Raw genomic sequence first — 26,688 nt, forward strand, 5'->3', positions numbered from 1 at the left:
AGGCGCCGCTCAGGAACCCCCGCCCCAGAGTTGTTCCGTCAGTGTGAGAGCCTGAACTAGAGCCCGCTGAGTGTGGCTCTGGGGCTGGAGCCCGGCTTCACCTTCGCTTACTTGGAGTATCGTTCCTCGGAGGGTGGCGTCCCTCGGGCACTGCGTCAGGGGAGGCCAGGGGTTGTCTTAGGTCGTAAGACCCGAATGCCCACCCCACACCGCTCTCCAGGCTCTGCCTGCTGTGCCTCATTGCCACCCCTGCCCCTTTGTTTCCAATGCTGCTTGTCCCTTAAGGACCGGCTCAGATGCCACAGTGTGTGACACATTTAGCTGAGAATGGGGACTCCTACCAGGCAGGCATTTCCTCTGACCCTCCTCACTCCCTGTCTCTTGGCTGTGGGAGGCCAACTCCTCACCCCTCCCTTCTAGTTCCTTCCCCCAGGGCGGGGCTATGGCCCTGGCTCATTCCTCTCTGGAGGAGCCCCGAGCAGCTGGCTTTAGGGAATGGTGGCTGGGCCGACAGATGGTCAGAGGGACCAAAAATGTCTTTCCAGAGACACACCACTGCCTGTGTCTCTCCCAGTGGCTGGAAGTTCAGTTTGCGCCTGCTCCAGAGTCTGGTTCCACCCCTGAACTTCGCCTTTCCTGAGTGGTGGTGGGATGGGGATATGGTGATGTTGACAGCCATCAGAATGATGACAGTGACTCTGTCACGTTCCGGCCAGGCTCTGTTGTGTTCACATTTAACCTCCCAAGTCTGCTTCAGGGTAGGAATGTGTTGCGCCATTTTACGGATGAGGAAATGGAGGCTTTGAGAATGAAGGCCTGTAGTCATCCAGTAGCAGCCTTAGGACTCAGGCTCAGGGGCCTCTGATCCTGGAGCCAGTGCTCCTGACCTCCAGGCTACACAGTGCCAGAAGGAGTTAGGAATTCTCGGATTCGAATCCCCTCAGCAGTGCCCCATAGCTGCCGGAACTTGGACCTGGCCCACCTCCGTCTCCTCATCTGGTGATCCCACCCTAGGGAGTGTGGCAGAGGGGCCATAGAATGTGCTAGACAGGCTTGGAAGCTCGCCCGTCGTCACTCCTCCCCTTCACCTTGGCAGAATTGCGCCTCCACCTCCAGAAACCCAAGGTCATCCTCCGTGCTCCAGTTCACATGGGCACAAGGGGAGCCCGAATGCCTTCCCCAGGCTTTCTGTGAATGTGGCGGGTGGTGCTGGGGGTGGAAGAAGGTGGCCGCGTTCCCGGGAGGCCATGTGGGTGTGGACTGCCCCATCAATGGCCACATTGTTTGGCCCGGAGCTCAGAGGTGCTGAGGTTCTGGGACTCCACCTACAGGGGCAGGCTGCTGAGAAGCTGGAGATGTTTTTGTGTTGACTGTCTTGTGTGTTGACTGTTTGGTTTCCCAGGGGCTGCCCCGTGGACCCCTCTCCACAGGCATCTGTGGAGTGACTATCTGTGCGGATGGCGGGTCCCCCTGCCCAGGCTGGGATGATTGTAGCGCCCCTCTCTACTTCCTGGGAAGAAACAAGCCCAGAGGGGCAAGGGCTTGCTCAAGGCTACAGGCCTCGCCGTGGGAGTCAGACAGACTGGGTTTGTGTCCTAGTTCTGCCCCTTATGAGCTGAGTGGCTTTGGGGAAGCCCTTTTCCCACCAAGCCTCAGTTTCCCCGTCTGTGTAATAGGGATAAGTATTACTGCTCCCGGTAGAGGAATGCTTAGCACAGTGCCTGGATGCATTCGGTGCTCACTAATGGCAGCCGTCATCTCTGCTCTTTTGGGTGGCAGAAGAGGTAGGGACTGGCTTCTGTCTGGCTTTCTTTGCAGAGTCTGGCTGTCAGCAGTGTTGGTCGCCCTTTGGCTGTTCTGCCTTGATCTTTGGGCCTCATAAGGACAGTGAAATGTTTCACTGATGCTCGTTCATTCATTCATTCATGGACCTGTTGACATGTGATCCGTTCACTGATCATGTGCTAATGGGTGATACGAATGGGCGTTTATCAGTATCAACTGCTATTTATTTAATGGCAAAGTGACTTTAGTCACTCACCTTGGACTCTAAAATGTCAGTGTGGCCAATAACCGTAGAGCTGTTAAAAGGTTCATTTTCCAGGTGTGGAAGCTGACGTTCAGAGCCGGAAAGGTGGTAGGAGAGCTGCCCAGGAGGACACTGGCAGAGTGGGGACTCTGCCCGCACCTCCCGGCCATGGCTTCTTTAATTTTAGTCCCAGGAAGGTGGCCAATGTTTATTTATTGAGTGCCTTTTGTGTACTCAGGGCTCCTGGTGGCTTCAGGGGAGGCCAGAGAGCTGAGGGGACCCTGGCCCTGAGCAGAGACTACCTCTCGGGCTTGAGTGTGCCTCAGTCGTCTCTCTGGGACTGCCAGGCTGGGGCAGGGCTGGCCAGATCCTGCTGCTCGGCCCTGCTGCCCGCGGGCCATCAACATTAATTTCTAAACCCTAAAGTGTGTGTGGTCCACACGTGCTCTTATCGGTGCGGGACATCCTAGCTCCCTCAGCTCCGGGTGAACAAGCTCACTGGTATGTGCGAGCTGACCATCGGGGCACAGGGAGAGCTGGAGCAAGGAGAGAGAGGGGCCCTTTATCCTCCCCACCCCAGGGCTGTGACTCATGCTTTCCGCTGCTTCCTGCTTGAGGCGTGTAGAGGGGTGGGGGGTGGGGTGACCAGATCTCTCCCACCGGGGAAATGAACAGAGCTGATTATCACCCAGATGGGTCCTGGTTCAGGTCCTTCATACGTTCACGGTCGTGCCAGGCGGGCTGTGTGTCCTCCTTGGCTGGGGAGGGACCTGTGCACAGATGGCTCTGCGGATGCAACAGCCCCTTTACTGCACGGATTGTCACAGCCTCTTCCAGCCTCTCTCTCTCTTTCTCTTTGAATGGAATTCAACCCAATCAAAAACCTCTTAATGAGTTTTTTCTTATTTTGGTTTTTGTTTGTTTGCTTTTATCAAAAAAGAAAAGGAAAAAGGGGCACCTGGGTGGCTCAGTCAGTTAAGCTTCCGACTTCAGCTCAGGTTCATGAGTTCAAGCCTTGTGTCGGGCTCTTTGCTGACAGCTCAGAACTTGGAACCCGCTTTGGATTCTGTGTCTCCCTTTCGCTCTCTGCCCCTCCATCGCTCGTGCTTTCTCTCTCATTCTCTTCTCTCTCTGTCTCTCTTTCTCTCTCTCTCAAAAATAAACTAGCATTTAAAAAATTCAAAAAACAATAACAGAAAAAAAACCCTTAATCAGACTTTAATCTTTCTGAGCCTCAGTTTTCTCATGTAAAATGGGAATAAAATATCACTAAATGCTAGTAACAATTGGTAACATTTACTGAGCATTTAATTACTATGTGCTAGGTAATGTCGTAAGTGCCCTGCATACATTATCCTATTTACTCCTCACAATAAGCCCCATGAGGAATAGGCATTTTTAGGATGCCTACCTTGATTAATGAATGAGTGGAAGGGAATCTGTGCAAAGCGCTCGGCCTAGAGCCTGGCACAGATTAAGCTTTTGATTCCAATTAAATGTCATGGATGGGGAAACTGAGGCTGACCCCAGGTTACAGACCTGGCAGCCACTAACCTCTTAAGGAGTCAAGAGCACAGAGTGAGACATACAGGTAACACAGATGCATACCTGGGGTTTTCTCTGTGTGTGTTACGTAGAAGGGTGGAAATCACCTTGGTATTATGTTTAGTCCTAAAAGGTGGATCGGATAGAGAGGAGAGATTAAAAAAAATTTTTTTTAATGTTTATTTATTTTTTAGAGAGAGAGAGAGAGAGAGCATGAGCAGGGGAGGGTCAGAGAGAGAGGGAGACACAGAATCTGAAGCAGGCTCCAGGCTCTGAGCTATCAGTATGGAGCCCAATGCGGGGTTCGAACCCACGAACTGTGAGCTCATGACCTGAGCTGAAGTCGTATGCTTAACCGACTGAGCCACCCAGGTGTCCCAAGAGGAAAGATTTTGAATTCTGGCCCTATCAGTCTTATGCAGTATTGAGTCGATCCCTTGCACTTCTCTAGGGAAGTTTATCCAGTAATGATTCCTGGACCAGAAAAGGGAAACGTTACTTCTCTCTCTCTTTTTAAAAATTTTTTAATGTTTTACTTATTTTTGAGAGAGAGAGTTACAGTATGAGCAGGGGTGGGTCAGAGAGAGAAGGAGATACAGAATCTGAAGACAGGCCCCAGGCTCTGAGCTAGTGGTCAGCACATACCCTGACGCGAGGCTCAAACCCATGAACTGTGAGATCATGACCTGAGCTGAAGTCAGACGCTGAACTGACTGAGCCACCCAGGTGCCCGAAGATGTTTCTTCTTTAATTGAGCTACGCAGGTGTGGTGCGGGGTGCACAACTGCCGGTGGGGCTCATCACCCAGACTCATAGATTTGTTTTCTGAATGAAACTCCAGATGCACAGGGACTGTTCTTCACGGCTGTAATTCCAGTGGCTAAAATAGTATAGGTCCAGAGTAGGTGCCTGAGAAATCCATGAATGAATGAATCAGTGAATGAATGAGCGACTGGAGAGGTGACCTGGCCTACTAAGACTGTGTAACACAGGCCGTGTCCGCAGTGCTGTGACAGCTGCTGAATCTAAACTCGTGGGGAGGTAAACACAGGTGTCCAGTTTCCTATGGCCTCCAGCCAGAGAAGAAGCCGGCAGCCAGGGGCTGTCCCCCATCAGGCCCCCCGAGCTGTGTGTATGGGCTGGCGTCTCCAGGGAAACAAAGCTCGAGAGTGCTGAGGAGAGACACCAGACGTGGTGAGGGCGCTCCTCTGACGGCCCAGAAAAGGCAAGCGTCTCCCTTAGCAGAATGTGCGACCTGTGTCCAAGCTCAGGCAGCCCCGCCTTAATGCAGGGCCACTGTTGTGAGGAGCCCGGCTCCCACAGGTTGACTTGAAACCTTACAGTAAAGATACTCAGGTACCAGGGAACTGCCTGGGTAGTTCAGTTGGTTGAGCGTCCGACTTCGGCTCAGGTCATCATGATCTCGTGGTGTGTGAGTTTGAGCCCCATGTCGGGCTCGCTGCTGTCTGTGCAGAGCCTGCTTCGGATCCTCTGTCTCCCCACCTGCCCCTCCCCTGTTTTCGCACTCTTTCTCAAAAATAAACATTTAGGGGTGCCTGGGTGGCTCAGTTGGTTGAGTGTCCAACTTTGGCTCAGGTCATGATCTCACTGTTGTGGGTTCAAGCCCCACATCAGGCTCTGGAGCCTGTTTCAGATTCTGTGTCTTCTTACTCTGCCCCTCCTCCTCTCGCTCAGTCTCACTCTGTCACTCAAAAATAAATGTAAAATAAAATAAAGATATTCAGGGTTCAGTAGGGAAGCTCTCTGATGTATTATAAGCGGTCCCCACTGGTTGGGGAAGGAGTTAAACCCAGGGAATGGAGTATGAGCTCTGTAGTCAAGGCCCCTGGTTCATGTCCTGGCTGCACCTCTTATTAGTCGGGGACCGCGACAAGTTATTGAATCTGACCGTGCTTCAGTTCTCTCATCTGGAATAGGGGATGATGAGCTGCCGCCGAGCACCAAACCTGGCCTGTGTCTCGTGTTTGTAGACGACAGTCTGTGGGCACACAGCTGTGCCCGTTTGTTCGGGTACCGACTCTGGCTGCTTTCTGGCTACGGAAGCAGTTTGCATGCATCAGACCCCACAGGGCTGCAGACCCGACAGCATTTACCATCTAGCCCTTTCCAGAAAAAGTTTGGTAACCCATGATGTATAGAATGGGAATAAAAACAGTATTTACCCTACAGAACCGTGCAAGGATAAAATGAGAGACTCCGAACAAAGGGCCGGAGAGGGCCGGGCCTGGAACAGGACTTGGTACATGGTGTCCCTAGCTTTCTGATCTGAAGAGCCCCTGGGTCACATTTCAAGAGCCCGCCCTCCCCTCTTCGTCCCCACCAGTACTCCTTCCCCCGAGTCCTTGTCACCACTAATCTCTGTTTCTATGGATTTGCCTGTTTGGGATGTGTCGCGTAAATGGAATCATATATGTGGCCTTTTGCAATCCAACTTCTTTCATTTGGTATAAAATTTTCAAGGTTCATCCATACTGCAGGATGTATCAGGGCTTCATTCCTTTTTAACGACCAAGTAATATTTCACTGTATAAAGGTAAAGCCCCATTCTGTTTCTGCATTCATTACTCGATAGTCATTTGAGTTGTTTCCACTCTTTGGCTATTGTGAATCATGCTGCTATGAACATTACATTCGTATATGAGCTTTGGTGTGTGTGTGTGTGTGTGTGTGTGTGTGTTTTAACTGTGGCAAAATGACACATAATACAACATCAGCATTTTAATCATGTCCAAGTGCACAGGTCATTGGCATCAAGTACATTCTCAGTGTTGTGCAACCATCACCATCGTGTCCAGAAAGTTTTCATCTTCTGAACTGAAACTGTCCCATTAAACACTAACTTCCCGTTCTCCTCTTCCCACCCTCTGCTGGCAATTCTTTCTCCTTTCTGTTTCTATGAATGTGACTAGAGGTGCCTCCTCCTTGTGCTGCTGTGGCTGGCTTATTTCACTTAGCATATTGTCTTTGAGGTTCCCCCATGCTGTAAGTTGTGTTAGAATTCCTCTTTTTTAGTTTTCAATCTTATTTTTAACGTTTATTTTTGAGAGAGATCGCATGAGCAGGGAGGGGCAGGGAGAGGGGGAGACAGAGGATCTTAAGTGTGCTCTGTGCGCACGGCCGGAGAGTCTGATGCGGGGCTTGAACTTGTGAACTCAGACGATGACCTGAGCCGAAGTTGGATGCTTAACCGACTGAGTCACCCAGGTGCCCTGAGTGAATTTTAAAGTTTATTTATTTGTTTTGAGAGAGGCTGACAGAGAGGCCACAGGCAAGGGAGGGGTTGAGGGAGAGAATCCCAGGCAGGCTCTGTGCTGTCAGCTTGAATTCACAAACAGTGAGTTTTACATACCATATACGTAGGAGTTTATTCCTGGGCTGCCTTTCCATTGATGTATATGTCAGCCTCTCTTCAGTACCCAAGTGTTTGATTACTCTCGCATTGAAGTAAGTCTTGAAATCAGGAAGTGTGAGATTTCTAACTGTCTTTTTTAAGAACAATTGTCTTGGCTATTTGAGGTCCCTTGATACTCCATATGAATTTTAGGATGGATTTTTCAATTTTCGTAAAAGTTCCCAGCAAGATTTGATAGGGAATCTGTAGATGGGGTAATACTGACATTTTAACAATATTGAGTCTCTCACTCCACGAACATGGGATGTCTATTTCCTTGTGCCTTCTTTAACTTCATCAGTGTTTTATAGTTTTCATTGTACAGTTATTTTGCCTTCTTGGTTAAGGGTTTTTTGTTTTGTTTTTGTTCTTGTTTTGTTTCTTCCTAGGTATTCCTGAGTTATTTTCCTCTTTTTGAGGCTATTGCAGATGGAACTGTTTCCTTAATTTCCCTTTGGGAGTATTGGCAGTGTATAGAATGTCAGCTGATGTTTGTGTGTTGTTTTATAACCTGCAACTTTGCTGAAATTGTTTATCAGTTGTAACAGTTTTCTGGGTGTTTATAATCTTTAGAGTTTTCTGCATATCAGGTCATGTCATCTGCAGAGATCATTTTACCCCTCCTTTGCAATTTGCTTGCCTTTGATTTCTCTTTCTTACTTACGTAAGCTGGCTAGGACTCGCAGCCCTGTGCTGAGCAGAAGTGAAGGAAGTGGGCATCCTTGTCTTGGTCGTCATCCTAGACGAACAGCTTCAGTCTTTCACCATCTGAGTATGAAGTTCAGTCTGGGTTTTCATATATGGCCTTTGATATGTTGAGGGGGTTGTATTCTAGTCCTACTTTGTTGGTGGTTTCTCCATGAAAGAGTGTGGGATTTTGTCAAGTGTTTTTTTCTTCATCTCTTGAAGTAGTTGTGTTTTTTTCCTCCTTCATTCCATTAATGTGGTGTGTCACCTGGATCTCTGTATGGGAAGCCACCCATATTTCCAGGATGGTTTAAATCCCACCTGGCATGGTGTATAATCCTTTTAACATGCTGCTGAATTTGATTTGCTAGTATTTTGCTGAGGGTTTTTGTATCCATATTTATCAGGGATATTGATCTACATAGTTTTATTTTCTTGCAGTGTCTTTGTCTGGCTTTGATATTAGGGCCATGCTGACCTCATGGGATGAGTTAGGTAGTGTCCATTAAGATTTTCAATGTTTTCATGATTCAGTCATGTAGGGTTGTCTGTTTCTAGGCATTTGTCAGGTTTTGCAATTTGTTGGTGTATTCTTTTTTTTTTCAATGTTTTATTTATTTTTGATACAGAGAGAGACAGAGCATGAGAAGGGGAGGGGCAGAGAGAGAAGGAGACACAGAACCGGAAGCAGGCTCCAGGCTCTGAGCTAGCGGTCAGCACAGAACCCGACGTGGGGCTTGAACCCACGAACGTGGGATCTGACCTGAGCTGAAGTCGGAGGCTTAACCGACTGAGTCATCCAGGCACCTGTTTGTGTATTCTTATTCATGATATTCTCTTATAATTGTTTTTCTTTCTTTTTCTTTAATTTAGTATACATTTTTATTTTTTATTTTTTTACCAATCTAATTTTAATTTTTTTCTTTTATAGCTTATTGTCAAGATTGTTTAATCATTTTTATTTCTGAAAAATCAGTAACGGTGTCCCCACTCTGATTTTCTCATAATTTGAGTCCTCTTTTTTTTCTTGGTCAATCTGGCTAACGGACATACATTTTTAATCAATGGACATATGGACATATATAAGGTGTATGTGTTTATGTACCTAGGGGTAGAATTGCTGGATCATATGGCAATGCTATGTTTACATTTTGAGGAATTGTTCGACTGTTTTCTGAAGTGCCTGCAGCATTTTACACTCCCTCCATCACTGCACCAGGGTCTCCTTTGTCTGTGTCCTTGCCAACACTTCTTACTGTGCGTCTTTTTGATTCTAGGCATCCTAGCAGCTGTGAAGTGGTATTTCATTGTAGTTTTGACTGATATTACCCTAAAGACCAGTGATGGTGAGCACCTTTTCATATGCCTGTTTGTTTGATTCAGATCCTTTGTGCATACTTTCAAGTTTATTTATTTTGAGAGAGAGAGAGAGAGAGAGATTGTGAGTGTGCATGTGCGAGTGGTGGGGAGGGGCAGAGAGAGAGAGAATCCCACCAAGCAGGCTCCACACCCATCAGTCCAGAGCCAGACAGGAGGCTGGATCCCACGATCCCTGGGATCATGACCTGAGCCAAAATCAAGGAGTCTGACACTCACCCCACTGAGCCATCCAAGCGCCCCCTTTGTAAACCATATTTAAATTGGGTTATCTGTCTTTTAAATTTTTTTTAAGTTTATTTATTTTTTGCTGGGGAGAGGGGCGGAAAGAGAGAGAATCCCAAGCAGGCTCTGCACTGCCAGAGCAGAGCCCCATGTGGTGTTCGAACCCCAAACTGTGAGATCATGACCCGAGCCGAAATTGGACGCTTGCCCGACAGAGCCACCCAGGCGCGCTGTATCTGTCCTTTTATTGTTGAGTTGTGAGAGTTTTTTAATATAGTCTGAATACTGGTCTTTTATCAGAATATATGGTTTTCAGGTATTTTCCCCATTCTGTGGGTTGTCTTTTCACTTACCTGATCATGTCCTTTGATGTGCAAAAGCTTTTATTGTTGATGAAGTCCATTGTATTTTGTTTCTTGTGGTTTTAGTGTCATTGCTACCCACCGGAGCTTTACTAATCCCTACCTCCTTGACACACGCTCAGAGGTCCTCAAAGCTTATCATTGTAAGGAGGATAAAAGAGATGGTAATTCTGCCAGTTTGCCCCTAAGATTTCTCTTACTACCCTCTTGCACTCTTTTTGCTAGAGGGAGGAGAGGTGTGGCCCCGAAGTCAGGTGTCTTGCTCTTCTGCAAATTCCTGTAGAGCAGTTGTCCTCAAAGTCTGCTCCGGGCATGAGCAGCAGCCCGTGGGCATTTGTTGGAAATGCAGATTCTTGGGCCCTACCCCAGGCCTGCTGAATCAGGAACTCCGCATTAGGGCCCAGGGACCCTGTTTTAACAACTTTTCCAGGTGATTGTGATGCATGCCAAGGCTTGGAGACTGCCGCGTCGTGTTCTTAGCTCGTACCACCTAGACATGACTAGGGAAGTCTTATTTGCCCCATGAGATGGCATCCTCGTCCTCCTCTCTCATTGTTCTAATTCATCCTCACCACCTCTTGCCAAATGTGACATCAGGTGCTTTTGGTAACAAGTAACAGAGAATCTCAAACTAGCCTAAACAACAAAAGAAATTAATTGTCCTGCATATTTTATTTGAAAAGTCCAGAGAAAGGTCAGGTTTGAGGGGGCTGTTGAGCAGGGCTTAGATTCTCTTTGTTTTCCTCTTTGTTTTGTTTTGTTTATTATTGAGACAGAGAGAAACAGAGCATGAGTGGGGGAGGTGCAGAGAGAGGAGACACAGAATCGGAAGCAGGCTCCAGGCTCTGAGCTGTCAGCACAGAGCCCAACGTGGGGCTCCAACCCACAAACCGTGAGATACGACCTCAGCTGAAGTTGGAAGCTTCACCGACTGAGCCTCCCAGGTGCCCCTTTATCCTCCTCTTTGCATGAGCTTTGTCTTCACGTTGGCTTCCCTCATGGTTACAAGATGGCTGCCTGCAACCCAGGGCTTTGTGCTTCCGAATGGCTCCTGAGGAGATATCATGGCATCCCACACCATCAAGCAGAGCCCAGGGCAGGGCTGTGATAAGACCCACTGAGTCAGCCCTCAGGGCAAGAGGCAGAGCATTCCCCTGATGGGCTTAGGCCTCCCTGTCCCCACTGGGGATTAGATGAGTCTCACCCAGTTTTCATGGCTGTTTCACAAGGAAAGCATGCCCTGCGGGGAGGGAGAAGACATCCATGATGCCCTGGGCACTGGGACCCATAAAATGGCCTTTTTACTATTTTGCCAAATCCACTGTTTCTCTGCTTTCCCACTAGAGATACCATATCCAAAGGGGATCCTCTAAAGCAGAAACTGTAACAGCTCTTACTAAAGCCCTCTGGTGCCTTTCTCTAGACATACAGACAGCTCTCAGGCTAAAGCTCATACTTGGAGATGTTCGAATTCTAGTTCCAGGTGGCCTTTGTGGCGCTCTCTCTTCCCACCCTTTTGAACCCCTGGGAGCATTCCCCCCCTTCCCTGCTTCCTCCTCTTCCTTGACTGTTGTGCCTCTGCAGTTGCTGTATTTTACCTGGAATGTCCTTGTCCTTCCTTTGGCAAAATTGCCCTTGAAAACCCAGCTCTTCTCTGGGAAGCCCTCCATAGTTACAGGCTTTTCAGTAACCTGGTCACCACGTGCCTGCACTGGCCTCTGCCTGTGGTCCTGGGGCGGGGACGTGTCTGGTTCCTCCTGGGTCCCTGGGCCCCAGGCTTGTCATAGACTAGGAACTCAGATAGTGTCTGTGGATTACATACGACATTTGTGGTCATGCTGTGCTGAGCGCTGTGGAGCCCCTGGTAGACTTGTCAATGGATTAAACTGATCCCCAGCCTCACTCCTCCAGGGCCTGAGAAAACCCTGAGCCACCAGTGGCTTGCTGCTCTCCAGGGAGCCAACCTCTGATGGGTTCGGGTTGTTGGTCCCTGGTACTTAGAGCTGGATTTGGGGCTTGGTGAGGGCTTAGAGGACTTCAGTTTCCCGGAATCCTTGATTGTGAGGGGCCCCCTTTCACTCCAGGGCACTGTGGACACAGGCCTGCCGGAGCTTTAGTTGTGGACACAGATACCCCAACTTTTGATGAATAGATGCCTCTACAGCCCGGGGCTTTTGGATGCCTGCTCTTCCCTTTTAAAAACAAAGCATTTCTAATATTTTATAGTTTGTATTTGTTGATGAAGATATGGAAAATAATCTACGGACCACCTGTAGTTCTTCCCTGAGTATTGATGTATGTGCTTTATTCTGTTTTCTAAGCATGCATATTTAGTAACTTACTAAGGTATTAAGATGATTATTTTTTTATGTTTTGTTCTTTTTCTTAACTGAGCTTATTGTGCTAACTGAATGCCACCCATTTCTGTAGAAGTCCCCTACAGCCCTGCCAGTGACAAGCTGAAAGGTAGAACATTAAGACCCATGTAATGGAACCTAGTAAGAACTATGTCACTATGGCATGAAAGGGACTTAATTTTTTTTCCCACCACAGCAAGGCACTGAGATGTGAAATTTTTATTTTTTTATTTATCAAAAAATCTTTTTAATGTTTATTTTTGAGAGAGAGACAGAACGTGAGCTGGGGAGGGGTGGAGAGAGAGGGAGACAGAATCTGAAGCAGGCTTCAGGCTCTGAGCTGTCAGCACAGACCCCGATGTGGGGCTCAAACCCATGAACTACGAGATCATGACCTGAGCCAAAGTCAGACGCTTAACTGACTGAGCCACCCAGGCTCCTAAAGATGTGAAAATTTTAAAACCAGAGGATGAGAGGGGAAAACGCTTTCAAAAATAAATAAATAAATAAAAAGGAAGAAGAACCAAACCCTGTTGGTTTAGTCGAGCAGTATTTACACCAACGTTAATGGAACATCACTCTAATGTATGCATGATTAATAGCAAGGAGTGTTGTTTCTTTAGACTTTTGCAGGATGGTTATCTGTTAAAAACACGTCATGGGGGTCCACAGACAAATTGTGAAATACTGTGGGTTTAATCTTGACATAGAACCAAAAAAGTTGGTGCATTTCTTCCCCGGGAATAAAATCAAAGCTCAGCTCAGAGCTTTCTAGCAGCCAAAGCAATCAATCACTCAATCAATCAGTAAATTAAAAAAAAATTACAAAAGGGAAGTGCACGGGGTCATGGAGCTCTTGAACTGCAGAAGAGGAAGCTGACCAGATCAGCGGAATGGTCGAGCTTTCCTAGGGCTGAACTCTGGAGACGATGGTCATGGGGACCTTGTGCAAGGGGATGGCGTAAGGTACAAGTTCACCAACAGAGGCAGGAACTGTCTGGGTTTGGCCACTTCTCGTACTGACTCTTGATAATAAGAGAGGGTGTGCTGATACACTGTAGTTCGAGGAAGGTGTGGATCTGTAGGAAGCCTGAATAAGGTGATGTAAGTGTGAGGCTGGTGGTTTCGTTTGCTAGAGATTCAACAAGAGCGTATTGATTGGTGTGGCTTCGCTACTGTGCTTTCATGCTGCGAATCTCATGTGACTGCTTTGACTTTGGAGGTGGAGGTGATGAGTGCCATTTTACAGATGACGTTAAGGTTGGGGGGGAGGGAGGGGAGATGAAGTGATTTACTCAAGGTTACATAGCCAGTTGCACCATCAAGACTTGAACTCAAGTCCACCTTTCGGCTACACCCAAGGAGGAGAGGCTGGCCTGCTGATCTGTAAACACCGCCTCCTCCAGTCCTTAGAGTAACTCTGGCCCAAGCCACGCGGGCAGTCAGGGGCGCAGGGGCGGAGCAGGGGCTCCTGACCTGGGTTTGTGGAGGGAGCCTCAGGAGGTGCAAAAATTCACTAGAGTTGCATGCAAACACTTGTTCCTATTGGCATTCTTTGGAATGAGAGGAGAGAGGATGCCTTTCACGGAGTGTCAAAAAACAACAAAAAAAAAAAAAGGAAAAAAAATCCCGGACCTTTGAGCTCAAGGACAGAGTCATAGTAACAGTTCATCCTGACTAAGCCCCAGCTGGGGGTACCTGCCACCTGGCAAGGCCTGGGTGCCCTGTCATTCTTGTGGCATTTGGGTGTGTATGCCCCCATCTTCCGGGCCACTCGGCTACTAATTGGTTTTGCATAATGACAAGTTTTGCCTCTGGTAGCTGGGCTTTTCCTAGCAATTAGTAGCATTGTCTGTCTGTCCTATGGAGCTGAGAATTATTAAAAGACAGAAGGATCTGCTGTTGTGCAAGAGGTCGGTGCCTGTGCCTTGACTCCTGGGAACAGGTCTGGTTGGTTGGCAGGTGGGCGATTGGAGCAGCGAGTGAATGAATGAGTGGAAGAAAGAAGTATGTCTTCCTGCTCTGGGTTGCAAGCCAGTAATTCGTCTCTGGTGGCGGTCACTGTTCGAAGTCCTGGGGCAGTGCGGGCCAAGCACCATTGGAGAGAGCCTGGGAGCCTCAGGCCGTGTCCTTCCCTGGCGGGAGGTGGTGTGCAAGCTGGAGGTGTCCCCTTCCACGGCTCTCCTTGTCTCCCCCCAGCACGGAGCCTGTCTGCTGCTCAGGGCCGAGCTGGGATGGCCCGCACTGTCTCGCTACCCCCAGCATCTAGTACCTTTGGTGCTCTGCCTGCTCCAGTTTCTTGCACCCCAGTGTGGCTTGTCCCCCGCAGATACAGCCCACTGGTAGGGCCCAGTTAAGTGCAGTGGCCTCAGCCTCCCCATCTTTAGCTGAGAAAGTGCACTCAGTTGAAGTGACCTGCCCAAGGGTGCAGCTCCTGCACGGCGGGCCCAGCCATGGATCTCTGCACCCTTGTATTTACATGGTGGGGAAGCCTCTGGAAGGACTGCCACAAGCTGGGGACTCATGGAAACCCTGAGGCCACTCCTCCCAGAGTGCTGTGGCCCAGAGGCTTACGGCTGAGGTTTTCTTTCCCCTTGAGAGGATGATCCCCACCCCTTGGCCCCCGGCTCAGTGCCTACATCTGCCCAGCTAGGCTGGGGGACTTTACCACAGGCCGGGCCGGGAGCTGGAAACGGTGAGGAGATTCGGGGAATGGCCGCTCAAGTTCGTGATGCTTTCCCCCTCCCCCACCTACATGTAATATCCGTCATTTCAGAGATCAGCAGCGTCTTTGCACACGTGATAGGAGCCCCGTGCAGGTGAGAAAGAACAAGATGGGAGAGAGCCAGAGAGGGAGGGCCTGGGTCGGTCCCTGTGGCGCTTTGCACGTTCGGTGTCCACCAGCGCCTGAGCTGAGCAGGGAGCCTCTTAGGTTCTGGGATGCTTGTTTTCCTGGGCCTTGTCCCTCCTGGGCATGTGGTAAATGCGTGCACAAATGTGTGCATCAGTGACCTGAGGAGCTAGAAAAGCTTTCTGGTGCTGGGCCTGCCACTTAAGAATCTGTGGCCTTGGTCAGTCCCATCCCCTCTCTGGGCCTGGGGTTCTATGCCTGGGCTGCTCTTCAAGGCCCTGTGGTGCTGACGTTCTGAGCCAGCAAGGGCCCTGGCCTCTGAGAGATGGAAGAGGCGTGAGATCCGTGCCAGGGTCCCGTGAGGGCTTGGCTGGCTTGTATGTGGGCGGGAGGTGTCCTCTGAGGTTCCAGGCCTGCGGAGCCCGGGAAGTGGGGCAGCTGACAGGTGGGGAGGAGGAGGAGAAGGGAGGGGGCCGGCGGGGCCCAAAGGGCTGTTTGCTACCGCTGTGGGTTTCCATAGTAACTTTTTTCCCTCTGAAAAGTGAATTGGCCAGTTACCCCCATGGGTTTTAGAGCCTCCTGTGGGGTCCCATTAAAGGCAGTGGTGCAGACGGGCCAGGCCCCAGGGCAGGATGGAGAGAGGCCAGCGAGCAAGGGCATTGGGTGCCGGCAGATCCTGCTGGGGCCGGGTCCTGGGGTTCTCCCTGTCCTGTGGGCCGCAGCCCCTGCTCACTGTTACTTTGTCTTATGTTTTCTGCAGATCATGATCGAGTTCTGTCCTGGGGGAGCTGTGGATGCCATCATGCTGGGTGAGTGTTCCTTGACCCAGCGCAGTGGAGCTGGCATGAGCTTGAGGGCGCTAGTCCAGGGCTGGTGTCCTTCACGCCCCTGCCCCAGCAGTTCACACGGCCTGTTTGAGTACCTTTAGGCTATGTCCCTTTTTGGGGATGGGGTTGGGTTCTTGTAGGGAGTGCAGGGCACTCATTGGAAAATCAACACGTCCTTTTCAAAAAGCCATGTGTCCTTGAGCTGGTCACTCACTCCCTCAAGCCTTGTTGGCCAGAAAATGGGTGTGATGCCTCACCTCACAGCACCCTTACGAGGAGAAAATAAAACACCTAAGGGAGGTTCTTTAAAGAGTTGGGGATTTCCTGGGCACCTGGGTGGCTCAGTCCGCTAAGCATCAGGCCTCTGCTCAGGTCATGATCTCGTGATTTGTGGGTCTGAATCTGGGATCGGACTCTGTGCTGACAGCTCAGAGCCTGGAACCTGCTTCAAATTCTGTGTCTCCCTCTCTCTCTGCCTCTCCCCTGCTTGTGCTCTGTTTCTATCTCTTGAGGATAAATATACATAAAAGAATTTTTTAAAAAGGGGCACCTGGGTGGCTCAGTTGGTTGCACACCGAACTTCCTGACCAGCTTGACACTTGGAGGGGTTCAGAGTCTCACAGCAGTGCTGAGACAGGAGCCTGGGTCTTGCTGGCCTGGTGGGCAGTGAGTGAGGAGAGGCTGAGGGTCTGGGGCCCCAGAGCTCAGGAGAGCGGAGGTTTTCAGTATAACGTAGCATTATTCGGCCACTCTCTTACCGTGTGGAAGGTATTTTCCCCCTGAGTTTATCTCAGGAATGTTGAATTTGTGGCGGCCCATTCCAGAAATACAGAAATGCTGGCCTTCCTTACAGAGCCCCTTAACTCTCCCAGAGTTCTCAGATGGGTAAATGATGGATGGGAGTATGTATGATCCAGCCTTTGGGTATTCCTTCTCATGGCAGATACTGCCTTTGAAGATTTGCATCGTTCTGAGTAGAATTTAAACAAAATAAAAATGGTGGTCTTGTATGAGTTGAGACTCTCTAAGTTATAACGGTATCAAATACTCTTTAACTTGGTTTAGGGGAAGAAAAAGTGGGAAATGTGGGAGGGGGAATTTATTTACGCAAGTAACTAAAAAGTTCAAGGGTTCTAGCTTCAGGCACAGTTTGATCTAGGAGTTTCGTTTGTTTTGTTTTTCAAGTTCTCATAAGAACATGGTTTCCTACTCCAACTCTTGGCCCCAATTTATTCTGTGTTGGTTCCATTCTCATCCTGGCTTTCTGTTCATGGTGATAAGGTGGCTGGAGGAGCTCCAGCAATCATATCTGTATTCCAAACAGCAAGATGGAAGAAGGGAGGGTAGGACAACCCCACAAACACACTTCCTACTTTTTTAAGGAGGCGTTACAGAAGCCCCACATGACCCTTCTGTTTGCAGCTCATTGGCCAGAACGTAGGAGCGCACAGCTAGAAAGGAGACTGGGAAGTGCGGTCTCAGTGGGTGGCCATGTGTTCAGATCATAAGAGAGAAGGGGAGGATGGGAGCCACCTTCCCGCTTCTGCCCTTCTAGGTATGCAGCTCAGCTCACTGAGGCGTGGGCGAGGATGTCAGAGATGGAGAGGCATTTACACATACCAGGTCCTTGACCTCATTCGTAGCTGGGCAGGACCCCAGGCGATGGCTTAGCCTGCTGGCGACTCACTCTCCGGCTGCTGTCTGGTTCTCCTGCTCCAGTCCCTGGTGGTTTTCTCCCTGTTGGTGGCAGCAGTTAAAGGGACTTTGCTATTGCCATCAGCATTCTAAGTGTATTTTTTTTTTTTGGTTGTTGTTGGAGAGAGAGGGAATGTGAGTGGGGAGGGGCAGAAGGAGAGGGAAAGAGAGAATCCTTTTTTTTTTTTAAATGGGTGAAGGGCAGAGAGAGAGGGAGACACTGACTCTGAACAGGCTCCAGGCTCTGAGCTGTCAGCACGAGCCCAACGTGGGGCTCAAACTCATGAACTGTGAGATCATGACCTAGGTCGAAGTTGGATGCTCAATGATGAAGCCACCCAGGTGCCCCTAATGTTTGTTTATTTTTGAGAGAGAATTAGAGAGAGCATGTGTGTGGGAGGGGCAGAGAGAGAGGGCGAGAGAGAATCCCAAACAGGCTCTGCATTAATAGCAGAAAACCTAGTGTGGGGCTCAACCCACCAACAGTGAGATTGTGACCTAAGCCAAAGTCGGACACTTAACTACCTGAGTCACCCGGGCTTCCCGCCATCAGCATTCTAGAAGTTAAGGTGAGAGAAGAGAAGACAAGGTGGGGAGAGCTGACACGGTGGGAGCTGGGCCCTGGTTGCAGCTGTGTGACGAGGGGTGGACTGTCCTGCACACTCTGGCCCTGCTTAGAGGGACTTTCTGTCCTCGGCGTCTCCCCATCGCCCTGCAGAGTTGTGTAGAGTGACGAGCCTGGGCTTGGGGTCCAGGACACCTGACGACCGTGTCCAAGTTCCCCTGTGGGGTAGCCGTGGGGCGCTGGGCTGGCCCCTTTGCGAGATGGAGGGATATGCAGGGCATGTCACCGAACGGCCAGGCTAGTTACTTCACACCCAGTGTTTGCTCTGATCCGGTTGGCTTTGCCTTGCCTGCTCCTAAACGCTTGGCTCTGAGCCCTCCTGCGGGGGAGAGGGGGTGGGGTGGGGCTGGCTGTGGTTTCAAACAGACGAAGGACTCATCTGCCGTGTTGCAGATTTGTTTCATATGAAGAAAATATTCATGTGTTGCTGTGTAATCAAAAATTAATCTGAAGAATTTATCATACTGTATGATTCCAATTATACGACATTCTGAAAAAGGCACGACTGTGGGGACAGAAATCAAAGTAATGATAGCTCAGGGCTGGAGATGGGGCTGAAATGTTGATCACACACGGGTTAGGGGGAGCCATGGACACGTTCTGCGTCTGATTCGTGGTGGTGGTCATGTGACTGTATACGTTTGCCAAAACTCATAGAATTGTACGCCTAAATAAAAATGAATTTTACTGTTGATAAATTATATTTAAATAAGGCATAAATCTATCTGGTTGGGTCATTGTGAAGATTAACTGAAAGCATGCATCCAAGTCCCTCACTCCAGGCCCCATATGTTGGTAAAAGCTCAGAAAATGATGACTGAGATCTCCATCCTCATCATCAGTTTTGCTCATTCTGATTTGATTTATGTAAACAAATCAGGCACAAGAAGTCAGTTTAAAAAAATTGCTACAGATAATCCAGCATCATCTCAGGCCCAGCCTAACAGTGATCACCTTTTCTCAACTGTCCTTCGTGCTGAGAAGTGAATGCACTTTATCGCTGGAGCCCTGCCTACGTCGATTCTCATCATCCCATTTTACAGATTAGGAGATGAAGGCACAGACAGAGGGAGCGCCTTTGAGAAACCACGTAGCTAGTGAGGGGCAGCGCCTCGGTTCAGGCTCCGTCTGCGGATGTTCCCCCCGGCTCTGAGCCTGTCCGTGGTTGGTGAGACATGGGAGTTAAGGATGAGGCCACAAGGAGGGATAGCAGTTGTGAATCCCAGAGGACCTGTGATCTGGGGCCAGGCTTCCCAGGGCAGTGCAGCTGGCTCTGGCGTGGGTGTTTTTTTTTTTAATTTAAAACCAAGCCTGCGGGATATGTCCTTGAGGATCTGGCCAGGCATGGCTAGGGGAGACAGATGGGAAGTGATGCCCTGAGGGGAGGGAGACCTGGGAGCAGCGCCCTGGCTGCCAGCCCTGGAACCTGCAGCCAGAGGACCCAGCAGGCAGGGCAGTGGGGGCTCACTTCAGCACAGGTGGCTGAGTGGCAACAAGAACTAAAGAATCACAATGACCAGTGGGGCAGTGAGCACAGGACGTTGACCTTGAACTGTCTCATGCCCTTCCCCCCTACCCCCTCTCAGTCCCACTCCCTGTCATTCCCACCTCCCTAACCCACTGAGTCAAGAATGCTTCCTTTTCAAAGCCTTGGCTGCCTTCTTGTCCTCTGCGCCGCCATGTCGGCCCGCCGCCGAGCCCCCTGCACCCTCTTCACTCACCCCATTAGGGAGAATTTTTTCTTATGTCTTTATTATTTTATTTTGAGACTAAGAGCGGGGGCGGGGGGCAGAGAGAGAGGGAGGCACAGAATCTGAAGCAGGCTCCAGGCTCTAGGCTGTCAGCACAGAGCCCGACGCGGGGCTCAAACCCACGAACCCACAAACCATGAGATCATGACCTGAGCCGAAGTCAGATGCTTAACCGACTGAGCCACCCAGGCGCCCCGGAGAGAGAACTTTTTAAATGCAAACATCAGATGGTCTCTGCCTTGCTTAGAGCCTCTCCTGGACTGCCTTTCAAATAAAATGCAACCTTCATAGATGGCCTACAAGGTCCTGCAAGATCAGGCCTCTCCGACCTCTGACCTTGATTCACTTTCCCCTCCTCCTTCCCCTTTAGTCAACAAGGGTCCTTTGCACCTGCTGTGACTCCCCGCCCCCGCCTGGAATACCCTTCTTTGTGCACCTGCTCAGAGACGTGCTCGCCATCTCTAATAAGCAGACATGGGGTTGTACGTAGTGCATGTGTGTCTCCCTGACCAGCACACAAGAGGCTCTTGATGACGGCCTTCCCACCAGCCCTTTACCTTCCAGCACTTTCTCTTCTCTAGCACTACCGCCAGCCAACAGATACTCTTCAACGCCAGCTCATGTCAGCCTCTGGGCCTCTGCTTCTGCTTCCTTGACCTGGAGTGCCCTGGCCTCACCTTTTCGCCTCTCGAACACCTGTTCTTCCTATAAGACACAGCTTGAATGCCCTTTCTCCCGGGGAGCCTCCTCATTCCCAGGCAGAAGGGGCTGCTGCCTCTTCCAAATCCTACTCTGTTCCAAGCATCGCTCGCCGTTTCCATGCGCCTCTCCGTGTCCTTGTGCCAGGCCTGGAGGCTGACGTGGTGTCTGTGTCACTGCCTGCTTGCAGAATGGCTGTTACCCTCTTGATATGAACCTGAGTTCTGAACCCAGACTGGCGAATTTCTACCTGTGGGGCCTGGAGCAAGCATGTTGACCTTTCTGAGCCTTGGCTTCCTCATGTGTAAAATGAAGTAACAATTGTGCCTGCTCCACAGTGTTCCTATGAGAACAAAACAGGTAACATGCAGAGTGCTTAGAGATGAGCTTGGTAGGTGGTTAAGTGCTCAGTCACGTAGGGGGCTTTTGTATATCCCATACCTGGCATGAACTTGACATTCAGCTGCTGGTAGTGAGCATGGGCTGCACTGACTGTGGTTCTCCCGTCTGTTTCCAGAGCTGGACAGAGGCCTCACCGAGCCCCAGATTCAGGTGGTTTGCCGCCAGATGCTGGAAGCCCTCAACTTTCTACACAGCAAGAGGATCATCCACCGGGACCTGAAAGCTGGCAACGTGCTGATGACTCTCGAGGGAGACATCAGGCTGGGTAAGGGGCATCTGTGGGTGAGGACAGGAAGGCAGAGCCCCGTGGTGCCCGCCTGGGTGCTGTGCGCCTGGCCGTCGTGGGCAGGGGGCAGTGTGTGTGGGATCCTCACTCCCATGGCGGCCCCGGATATGGTCTTCCCCCACCTGCCCTGGGCCACAGGATAGTTCCCACTGGCTCCGTCTGACCGATTGGTTCTCAACTGAGGATGATTTTGTCCCCCTGGGACATTGGGTTGTCACAAGTAGGGGCTAGGGAGACCCCTGGCATCTGGTGCTCACCATCCTCCAATGCTCAGGACAGCCCCTTGCCAGTGATGTGCCCACGAGGCTGGCGGTGTGCTGTGGGAGGCGCTGGTCTGACTGTTTTGCTTCTGCTTCTAATCAAGAGAATTTGTTTAAGAGTGACAGACAGAGGGACGAGTCCGCCTCCATTCACAGATAGAAGATAGTACATTAGGCGTATGTGTTGAAACAAACCTTTTTCTTTTGTCTTTTCTTTCCTTGGGTTTTTTTTCTCTTCCAAATTGTGGTACAGTGCAAGTAACATAAAATGATCATCTGAACTCCGAAGCGTGCAATTTTTAAGCATCCAGGTCAGTGGCATGAAGCACATTCACGTTGTTGTACAGCCATCATGACTGTCCGTCTCCAGAAACTTTCTGTCATCCCAGACTAAACACAGTCCCCAGTTCCCCAGTAAACACTACCTGCCCCTCTGGCCCCTGGTAACCTGCATTCTGCGTCTTGTCTGGTTTTGACTGCTCTGGGGACCTCCTGTAAATGCAGTCATTTGTGCTTCCGTGTCTGGCTTATTTCATTTAGCATAGTGTCCTCAAGGTCCATTCGTGTTGTAGCCGATGTCAAGAAGTTTCTTTGTTTTTTAATTTTTTTATTTTAATTTTTTTATTTTTGAGAGACAGAGACAGTGTGAGCAGGGGAGGGTCAGAAAGAGAGGGAGATAACATATCTGAAGTAGGTTCCAGGCTCTGAGCTGTCAGCACAGAGCCCAACGTGATGCTCGAACCCACGAACCGTTAGATCATGACCTGAGCCAAAGCCGGACGCTTAACCGACTGAGCCACCCAGGAGCCCCTCTTTGTGTTTGTAATATGTATATATATATATTTATTTATTTATTTTAACCAAAATAATAAGTGCACACCTCTGCGACCACACCTTCTTTCCCTGTTTGTTTCCAGTAATGACACTTAACTCTTCTCTTATTTACTCCTGCATTGATAAATGCTTATAATGCTATTTCCTTTTATAAAAAAATGTTTATTGATTTTGAGAGAGAATGTGTGAACACGAGAGGGAAGGGGCAGAGGAGGACAGAGAGAGAGGATCCCAGGCGGGCTCCGTGCTGTCAGCACAGGGCCTGACGCGGGGCCCCATCTCTCAGCCGTGGGATCACCACCCGGGCTAAAATCCAGTTGGATGCACTCAGCCGACTGAGCCACCCAGGCGCCCCTATAATGCTGCTGCTTCGCTAGTGGCTTTTATTGTTTGTTGGAAAATAATACATGGTTATTATACAAAATTTATACAGTGCAGGAGTGTTTGGAGGGGCGGTCCCGGAAGTCCCTCCAGTCTCATTGTCCAGTTGGGGTGCTGGCTGTCCTCCCAGATCACGTGTGCACGCGTCTCTGCCGGTAGAAGGAGGTACAGAGCGAGAGGTGCTGGGGATAGTGTTAGGACAGAGACATGGGACTCTCCTGTTTACCAGTTTGACTGCATTCCACTCTGTTTTCTAGTAACTTCTTCCTGGTGGCTAAATTATCCATTCATCCGTACCCCTCCCCCTCCCTTCTTCTAGCGTAGGAATGTGACTATTGTACTTTCGGTAGTGGTAACTTCATAGCTGTAAGGGACATTTGAATTATGGCCACAAGGAAGTGCGCCAATGTTGAGTCCCTGTGATGGAGGCTGATGCAGGGACCATCAAGAAGGTGGGAGCAGAAATGGTGCAGCACAATCATCTCGTACATCTTCTGCCGCAGGAGAGTAGCTCCCAGCATTTTGCTTGCAGGGCCCGGAAGCTCAGAGAGGGTGGGGACCTGCCCTGGGTCACAGAGCTAGCAAGGACAGAGCCAGGGCTGACCCCAGGGCCTTCTGGCTTGCTTCCCATGGCTCGCTGACATCACGGCACTCTCCATGAGGGCTTAGAGCCTTAGGGTGGGCCTGGGCTTTACAGAATGGATGCAGTTCTAGTGGCTTCTCAGATTTAGTGCATTTTAGTTCTCCTGGAAAGCTCCTGGCACTTAGATTGCTGGGTGTTACCCCAGGGTTTCTGTCTCTGGTGGAGCCCAAGAGCTTTTCTTTTTTTTTCCTTTTTAAAGTTTATTTATTTATGTTGAGAGAGAGAGAGAAAGCACAAATTGGGGAGGAACAGAGAGAGGAGAGAGAATCCCAAGCAGGCTCCACACTGTGAGCACAGAGCCTAATGTGGGGCTCGAACCCACAAACCATGAGATCATGACCTGAGCCAGAGCTGGACGCCTAACTGACGGAGCCACCCAGGCGCCCCAGAACGTGCATTTCTAACAAGCTCCCACTTGCAGCAGCGCTGCTGGGACCACTTTGATAACCACTACTTTGGACCCTCACTATCCAAAGTGCAGTCGGCGGCAGCATCAGCCTTCCCTGGGAGCCTGTGAGAAAATGCTCTGTTGTCCAAGGGGAGGGTTGGCTGGGTCTCGAAACCAGCAGTAGGAAGGCATGAGCAGGGAGGGGCACTTCCGTCTGGGGCTCAGGTCACATCCCTGTGGCTCTTCTTCCTCCTTGTTCCTCCTTTTACCCGGAATGGTTAAGAGCATGCACTCTAGTCAGAGAGTCCTCAGTTCGGATCCCGGGGCTGCCTCTGGGTCTGTGACCTTGGCAAAGCCACTTAACCTTGCTGCTTTTCCATTTCCTCATCTATAAAATGGGAACGACAGTAAGACAGCTGTCAGAAGGTGGTGATGCCAGTTCTGAGCAGGTGTATGTGTGGCAGGCTCTCTGTAGAGGCTGGCTGCCATCAAGTGCCAGGCTTCCTCAAGTGTCAGCTGTGTGCCAGACCCTGTGCTGGGCTCTGGGGAAGGGAGTGAGACTCTGGTCTTCCCGGGCAGTGGAGACACTGAGAGCATCAGGGCTGGGGTTGGGGTGGGGTCTGTGGGGAGGGGGCTTCTCTTCTACCTGGGCCTGGAGGTGTGGCTTTGGTAGGAAGGATGGTTTGAGCTGAGTTGTGAAAGGTGGATAGGTATTTGCCAGCTGACCCAGGGTGGGCAGGGCAAGCCAGGAAGAGGGAGCCTAGCGGGCAGGGGCATGGAGGTGAAGAGCAGCAGGGTATTTTAGGGAAGACTGATAATAAAAATGCACATCGGAGCACCTGGTTGGCTCAGTCAGTTAAGTAAGCGTCAGACTTCAGCTCAGGTCACGATCTCATGGTTCGTGAGTTCGAGGCCCATGTCAGGTTCTCTGGTGTCAGCACAGAGCCCACTTCAGATCCTCTGTCCCCGCCCCCCCCATCTCTCTGCCCCTCTCCCCACGCTCTCAAAAATAAAAAATTAACATTAAGAAAAATGCACACTTACTGGGTTTATGAAGCCCCCACCAGATGCCAGCCCTTTGAGGAAGCACTTTCTAGATGTTTAATCTGCACTCTGGGGGCTACTGGGCAGGAGTGTGGGGAGGGTAGGGACTATACCCAACATTTGTGAGGACACTGAGTTCAGACTGTGAGGGAGAAGTAGCAGGGTTGGGACTCAGTCTTTCTGACGTCAGGGCTGCGGGTGGTTGGACTCACTCAAGGGTGGAGTGCGGGTGGTCAGGGCGAGGCCAGGTTGGGGAGTGTCAGGGAGTATGTGCGAGGAGGGGTGCGGAAGAGAGTCTCTTGTGCTCCAGGGATTCCAGGGAACCTTCAGCTCCATCCTTCAAGAACTTCTCACTTGGAGGAGGCAGAACACAGCAAAGCTGGGTCAGGACCAGCTAGTCAGAGCAGAGAAGGCCTGGTGGGGACAAGGATGGGGGGAGGGCCCAGCAGCCCAGCACGGAGATGTCCCCGTGGGGTTCTCGTTTCCCGTTGCCACCTCCCCCTGCACACCCCCTAAAGCTGGAAGGTGCTGCCACACTGGCAGACTCCGGAATCTCACTCAGAGCCTAGCAGAGGGTGCGATGGAAGCAGATGGGTGCATCAGGGCCCCAAATGACTTGGCGCTTGCACTTAAGAACACCAGGAAGCCAATTAAAAAGGAAAAAACATCCAGGGAGAGAGGAGTGTGAGTATTTACACGATGTCATTGAGTCCTGGGAATCATGGTGTGCATGCCTGCTGGGGCCTGTTCTGTTTTGGAAAAGCCTCCTTCCCCATTGAGCCTGGAATTCTCAGCCTGGCGGAGCAGCGGAGGAGGCCCGGGAGACCCCCGGGAGACCGGTAGCAGTTCGTCTGCCTCCTCCTGGCTTCTTGAGACCGCCTCTGGCCCCTGAGGGCCCCCCCACCCCCGACAATGTCCTTATATAACTCAGGGACGCATAAGAGAATTGCTTAGCAGATCTCTCCCAAGCAAGGGCGACACCTTGTTGGAGACCATGTCTCTGCTTCTCAGTGGAGTGGAAACAGTGAGAAGGCAGCAGGATGAGCTGAGCAAAGCGTGGGCTCTAGACAAGCCAGGTTCAAGTCCTGGCTCTGCCTCCTCGAGCTGGAGAAGCATACGGAACCATCCAAACCTCAGTCTTTGGTCGTGCAGTGGGTGTGATAGTAGATCACCTCTCAGGGTTAATTGTGACCAGGAGGGTGAAGTACGCAAAGTACTGTCACAGGGAGGCTCAGGGGTACGTCCTTCTCTGCTGCTAGACATTTTGCCTTCTTCCTTGTTCAGTATGGATTCTGTCAAGGATATCAGACTTCCCTGAGATTTGCTTGGTCATTGCCAAGTAAGGCACGAGCACCCACTCTGTGTGTGTGGGGGGAGCAATCCCCGATGACGGGTGGGAACCCATAGGTGCAGAGAGGGAGGGAGTGTGTCTGCTGCCCAGAGACTGTTGGGATATTCAGCGGGGTGTGGACATTGAGGTCTGAAGAACTTCACATTGGATGACCTTGGGCAAGTCACCACACCCTCTGGGGCTTCAGTTTCTCAAACTCAGAGTGTGGGAATAGTTTCTGTCTCATAGAATTCGTAGGACAGTGTCGTGAGAGCGTGTATGCAAAGCGCAGATCTATGGGGAGGCACCTGGGTGGCTGGGTTGAGTGTTCGACACTTGATTTCAGCTCAGGTCATGATCTAATGGGTTCGTGGGTTCGAACCCCACATCGGGCTCTTTGCTGACAGTGTGGAGCCTGCTTGGGGTTCTCTCTTTCCATCTCTCTCTGTCCCTCTCCCTCCTCTCTCTGTCTTGCTCTCAAAAATAAGCAAACATTTTTTATTTTTTTAATTTTTTAATTATTTATTTATTTTTTTATTTTTTAACATATGCAATTATTTTCCATCATTTACAATACAGTAGTTACAATGACACTCCAAACAGAAAAGCATCAAAACACAGTAAAAAATCAAAACACCAACTTCTGTTTCATGTAATTAGACTAATACAGAAATTAGA

General features: G+C 50.3%; 1 protein-coding gene across 2 annotated transcripts in view; it reads left to right on the forward strand.

Annotated features, from left to right (window-relative positions):
* Window positions 1-26,688, forward strand: part of STK10 (serine/threonine kinase 10) — a 119,005-nt gene that overhangs the window by 38,971 nt on the left and 53,346 nt on the right. For both annotated transcript variants that reach the window (XM_029942859.1, XM_029942860.1), the window contains exons 3-4: window positions 15,606-15,654; window positions 20,960-21,109. In XM_029942859.1, coding sequence (XP_029798719.1) covers window positions 15,606-15,654; window positions 20,960-21,109 — 199 coding nt within the window. The remainder of the gene's footprint in view (window positions 1-15,605; window positions 15,655-20,959; window positions 21,110-26,688) is intronic.

This window comes from Suricata suricatta, chromosome 6, assembly GCF_006229205.1.
Source record: "Suricata suricatta isolate VVHF042 chromosome 6, meerkat_22Aug2017_6uvM2_HiC, whole genome shotgun sequence".
Lineage (NCBI taxonomy): Eukaryota > Metazoa > Chordata > Mammalia > Carnivora > Herpestidae > Suricata > Suricata suricatta.